The following is a 6,291-nucleotide window of genomic DNA, read 5'->3' on the forward strand; positions in this document are numbered from 1 at the left end:
TTTTTTTTTTTTTTTTTCAATTCTTCACCAAGCCTTGTATGGTATCTTGCATGCATTGAGTCCTAAAAAACTGATTACTGAGGGAATCACTTCTAGCTGATGTGAAGGCCTTATGGATGAAATGGATTTGTGCATCTTCCTTGAAAAATCTGTGGAATTCAATGGATAGGGAGACCTAAAGATGGGGGAGACTACATAAGCAAAGTCATAGGAGCTGAAAGCACAATGTATTCAGGACATATGTATTAAATTAAAAATGCCTGAATTTGGCAAATGATATCAGTATGATTGCACAACATGATTGATCTCAATGAATTGTATACATGAAAAATGTTGAATTGGCAAATGCCGTGTTATCTATAGGTGCCCTAGTGGTGCAGTGGTTAAGTGCTCAGCTGCCAACCAAAAGGTCAGCAGCTGAAACCCACCGGCCGCTCCTCAGGAGAAAGATGTGGTGGTCTCCTTCCGTAAAGATTACAACCTAGGAAACCCTACGAGGCAGTTTTACTCTCTCCTACTGGGTCACTATGGCGTCCTGGTGGTGCAGTGGTTAAGAGCTTGGCTAATAACCAAAAGGTTGGCAGTTTGAATCCACCAGCTGCTCCTTGTGAACCCTATGGGGCAGCCCTACTCTGTCCTGTAGGGTCGCTATGAGCCAGAACCAATTCGAAGGCAGTGGATTTGGTTTTATAGAGTTGCTATGAGTTGGAATCGACTCAATGGCAATGAGTTTTGGTTTTGGTATGTTATCTATATTTTTACAACAATGAAAAAATGCTTGGATTAGAATGTGACAATAGGAAAGAAAACCTAAAAAGTTTTATTAACTTTGCCTTATATTTCTGGTATTTAACATGGACAAGTTACCTAGCACTTAAAGATTTGGATGTGGGACAGCAAACCATTGAAGATACCTCATGTTATCAAAGAGTTTGAAATAATAGTCTACTATTCAATCATACTTATGTTTTAAAGGTCAGGAAACAAAGTTGACTTTTTTTTTAATGGGAAGCATGAACTGAATATCCAACTTGGCATGGGTTTTGATAATAAACATGATCACTATCTTTATGTTATCTGTCACTAGATGGAGTCCAGGAGCCCAGGGACTCTTGATTGAACTTTTCCATACCTCCTTCTGTGATTCCTGTTTTGTGCCTTTGAAGGGGAGGATAATATTGTGGTTTTTTTTTTTTAAAAACCTTTGACAAATGGGTTTGAATGGCAGAATTTTTGGATTTGCTTTAATTTTTTTGATCACTAATTTATAAAACAGCAAAATAATCTTTTTAATTCTTCAAACTCCTACCCTCCAAAATGAAATTTGGAAATGACTCTTAAAACCACAGTTTAGTATCAATCAGTTTTAATCTCTCTGCTGTTAAGAGTGTTTTTAACTTACTTTATTATTGAATGTCAATTAAAAAACTAAGTTGTCATCTCCCAGCAACTCCCTATCCCAATATTCCGGAGCTCTTGATTTCAAACCAATTATGCATTTTACCCCATGAGCTTCTTTTCAAATGCCAGCAAGAACAAATGTTGCATTCCTCCGTGTAAGTGTCCACTGTTAGCCTAGTAGAACACATGCCTGCATTTCCAATACCTGTGAGGCATCATCAGAGAAAGGCCAAGATCGATTTTTCTTTATCAAGGCTGTCAAAAGGTAAGAAGCCTCAGGCTGATAATAGGTAAGAGTGCTGGTGAGTATTTCAGTCACTAGCTTACTTTGCCACTTTAGCATGGGTGAGGAGAAAGAGCAGATGAATACATGAAGTGGTTGCAGAAAGGATCTTGGGAACTTTCCAGACCCCCAAAGAGGATGCAGTTAACTTGCTTAGGTAGTCTGTATGCAGGCATCATGTGGGCAAGGTATGATCTAATTCCTTTTTTTTTTTATTTCTTTCTGCTGCAGCACGTGCCCTTATAGTCGTCCTCCCTTTGGCTATGGAAATTTTCCAAGTTCAATGCCAGAATGCCTTGGTTATTATGAAGACAGGTACCAAAAACATGAGGCTATGTTTTCGGCTTTAAATAGAGACTATCCTTTTAGAGACTACCCAGATGAACGCACACACAGTGAAGACTCTCGGAGTTGTGAGAGCATGGATGGGACCTCTTACTATAACAGTCATAGCCACAGTGGGGAAGAATACTTAAATCCTATGCCTCAGCTGGACATTGGAGCCTTGGAGAATGTCTTCACAGCCCCGACATCAACTCCCTCTAGCATCCAGCAAGTCAATGTCACTGACAGTGATGAGGAGGAAGAAGAAAAAGTGCTCAGGAATTTATAATTTTAAAACAAATATGCACAGAAAATAAACATTTCTTAAAATATATTTTGGGTCAGTTGGTGTGAGAAAAAAAGCCTAGAATGCTTTGCTAAGAGTTTTCAGCCATGATTTGAGGAGTCAACACCAAATGCAATTTTTATCTTCATAAAGTTTTAATTAGTGAAACTGGAGCCTTAATGTTTCATCATAGGAATATGTAAGATATGAAGTAGTTTATTTTTATGGCTGAAATTTGCATCAACATGTATTATCATTACTTTATTTTGTAACATGCAAAATACCAAATCCTTGCAAGTGTTAAGTGAGGGGAAAGGGAGTGTATATCTGGCATGACAAGTGTGATTTGTAGTTTATCTCAGAATACATTTATTTATCTTTCTTATATAATTTTTGTTTGGTGTTTATGTAATACTTATGGATGTTGTCAGTTCTTATGTAACATTTTAAAAATATTTTGATAACTTTTAGTGGTGAACAGGGACTCAGTTACTAAATTTAATTTACGCTAATAACCAATTATAGGTTGCAAATGTGTTTTAGTGGCACCTGGGTAATTCCTTCAGATAAATTTAGTAATTTCTGTTCCAAAACCTTTTCATCATCTTTTCTGAATATCTTTTTCCATTTGATATACATTGTTCTATTTTTGTTACAATTAAATAAACATAAATAAAATTGTCCTTGTTGAATGTTTTCTATTGGGGGGTAGAAATAAGCAAAATGAGTATTGTTCATCTTCATCTGAGGATGGTTTCCATACCACGTGCAGATATTCGTTTTTACCTAATAGCCTCCAGAATTACACAGGTCCTATTAACTTGCAGGAGACTTAAAACTGTATAAACAAAGATGTGGTGCACGTATTCTGATGCCATTTCTAAACTCTTTACACGTGTGTACATGTGACTTAAACACTCCCCAAAATAGAAGAACTCTTCCAGATTTGGCTCAAGCAGCTGTCTTTAAAACTATGAAGTTTAGTTAAGAGCACATGGAATTTATTTAATTCACAATGACAGAAAAAACAGACCCTACTTGAGATGTAACCTCTTGATAAGTGCCCACTTGTGGATGGAGAGGACCTTTTTAAAACAGGATCAGGACCAGGACCATCAGAGTTGGGATCATGGTAAAAGACAAATTTACAAGGTACAAAGTCAATTGATGATGGGAAATAGCCACAAACCAATACACTTTGCCTCAATGATCTGTATAGTTAATGGAGATTGAGATCTTGTTACTTAAAACTGCTTGGAAAATTGTATATAGAAACTTGTTCTAAACTTCCAACTTCTTCCTTTGTTAAACCTGTATTTTTTTTCTTAAACAGTGGTTGTTAATGTAATCTACTTCATCAGCCCTACACTTGTTTTATGTAACATTTCCTCTTCCCAATAAAAATTTATTTGCATATTTTATATTATTTATTGCTCTGTGCAATGTCATTTTGATGTGGTTAAAGAACAAAATGAATTTCTTGGTTGATAGTTATTGTTAGGTGCCATTGAATTAGTTCCGACTCATAGCAACCCTATGTACAACAGAACAAAACACTGCTCCGTCTTGCACCATCCTCATAATTTTTGTTATGCTTGAGGCCATTGTTGCAGCCACTGGGTCAATCCATCTCGTTGACGGCCTTCCTCTTTTTTGCTGACCCTTTGCTTTACCAAGCATAATGTCCTTCTCCAAGGACTGGTCCCTCCTGACAACATCTCCAAATTATGTGAAATGAAGTCTTACTATCCTCTTTGCTAAGGAGCATTTTGGCTGTACTTCTTCCAAGACAGATTTGTTATCCTGGCAGTCCGTAGTGTATTCAGTATTCTTCACCAACACCATAATTCAAAGGTGTCAATTCTTCTTTGGTCTTCCCTATTCATTGTCCAGTTTTGCATGCATATGAGGAGATTGAAAATCCCATGGCATGGGTCAGGCACACCTTAGTCCTCAAAGTGACATCTTTGCTTTTGAACACTTTGAAGAGATCTTTTGCAGCATATGTGCCTGATGCAATGTATCGTTCGATTTCTTGACTGCTGCTTCCATGGGTGTTAATTGTAGAGCTAAATAAAATGAAATCCTTGATAACTTCAGTACTTTCTTTGTAACCACATCTGAACTAAAGCAACATTTGGTTGTCTACATGTTTGATATCTACGCAGTGAAGGAGAAATGTGTGGAACAATTTGACCCATTTTACCCCCATCTCATTTTAATATCACTTTGGTGACTAAACTGTGTTTTTATACAGACCTTATTCTTACAGATAAACTGATTGGACAAATCCCTGCGTAAGGCAGTGGAATGATATATAGCATAGTCCAGTGGTTCCTAACTGTCTTCAGGCTGACCCTGCACCCCTGATATCTTTTGCAGTTTACTTTTTAATGACTGTTGTTGGACGGCTCTTTTAATCTTCTTCCCCTTCTTCCTCAGTGCTGGGATCAGAAGACAGTTTAAATTGTTTACAGATCCACAGTTAATTTGGGCTAGGAAATACAGGCAGCTCTCATTTAAGGGAATATGTAATTGCAGATAAGCCTACCTAGCTACAAATGCCCATATCTGCTCATTTACAGCTCTTCAAACAAAGCCCTACTCCACTGGCACTAATCTGTCTCTCCAAGTCATCAGGGTGAAATTCTCTAAGTTTGAAGCTACAAGTGCTTTCTAAAAGGTCTCATTACCTTGTTTGTTCTTGTAAACTGAAGGTAGTGATATTTGTTATAAGAATAGCTTCCTTTCAAAGAGTATTGAAATGTCAATATGTTTAGAATGCCACTCCAGTGTGTTCTATGATTTGGACAAAGCTACTCTGGCTATTTGCAAATAAAAAACTATTTTCACTGAAAATAGCTTTAGTCCCAGCTTACAAGTAGCTGAATTGTCAAATTTTAAAAAGGCAAGAGCAGTGTTTCTCCAAGTGTGTTAGTTGGAACCCAAGCCTGTTAGATATTCTGACAAAATTTGGTCAAGTGAGTTTAGGAAACACGTGCCGTATCCCCACCTTGAAGAGTGTCAGTGCCCACTATCAATGTCAAGCTTCTCAAAAGTCTGGCAGTGAAGAAACATGTGTTAACCTCGGTTTATTCTCGTGTTGCCCAAACTTATTTGGCTTGAGATTCCCTTTTTTGTTTTAACATAATGCCTATTAACATCGAACAGAACACACTTTGGAAAAATGTTAAAACAGTTATAATAGGTGGCTTTGGTTTTTTAATTGTTGGTTTCACTTATGGTTTTATGCATTGGTCACCTTAAATCCTTTACTGAAAGAGGGCAGTGGTGAATAAATTGTTTTTTTTTTTTTTTTTTTGCATTAAATATTTGATGTTCTAAAAAGATTGAAAAACTGAAACTTATAATTGTTGTAAATTGCCACTGGCTACTCGGCTTTTTAAAGAAATTTGATATTGCACCCAATAATTCAAGAGGGCAAATGTACTAAATTCCCATCCAAGTATATTTTTCACAGTGTAAATCAGTTGTCAGTCGGGTTATCCCTGAGCTAAGAGTACCAGCTGCTTTTGAAAGCTGTAGTTTGGAGCTGATTTTGAAATAAAATGTTGGGGATCTTAATAACCACTTGCAATATTTAAAGTGGTATAATTTCTGTGTGGGCAGGGTAGTTCTGAAAATGTTTTGTTCTATATTTTGAAACAAACTGTGCTGAGAGGCACATGCTTTTTTGCTTTCTGAATCACTTTAGTAACTTTGAGGATTTTAGAGAATTTCCAAAAGCATCACAATAAAACTACTTTTCTAAAATCAAGTGTAGAAGAAGTCCCTTGGTGTTGCAAATATTAAGTGTTGGAGCACTAACTGACAGGTTGGGGGTTCAAACCCACCCAGAGGTGCCTTCAAAATAAGGCCTGGTGATCTGCTTCCGAAAGGTCACAGCCTTGAAAATTCTATGGAGCAGTTCTATTCTGCACACTTGGGGTCACCATGAGTCAGAATTGACTGGATGGTAACTAACAACAACAACAAC

The 6,291-nt window shown here is 37.0% G+C and overlaps 1 protein-coding gene across 2 annotated transcripts in view; it reads left to right on the forward strand.

The window, feature by feature from the left end:
* SOX30 (SRY-box transcription factor 30) overlaps positions 1-2,976 on the forward strand; it is a 36,185-nt gene extending 33,209 nt beyond the window's left edge. Inside the window, exon 5 of one of the 2 annotated variants that reach the window (XM_004371257.2) lies at positions 1,916-2,976. In XM_004371257.2, the coding sequence (XP_004371314.1) occupies positions 1,916-2,297 (382 nt within the window). In that variant the 3' untranslated portion in view covers positions 2,298-2,976. The remainder of the gene's footprint in view (positions 1-1,915) is intronic. The other variant, XM_004371258.2, reaches the window with a different exon arrangement.
* The last annotated feature ends 3,315 nt before the right edge of the window (positions 2,977-6,291 follow it).

The sequence above is a fragment of the Trichechus manatus genome, unplaced genomic scaffold, assembly GCF_000243295.1.
Source record: "Trichechus manatus latirostris isolate Lorelei unplaced genomic scaffold, TriManLat1.0 scaffold00011, whole genome shotgun sequence".
Taxonomy (NCBI): Eukaryota; Metazoa; Chordata; class Mammalia; order Sirenia; family Trichechidae; genus Trichechus; species Trichechus manatus.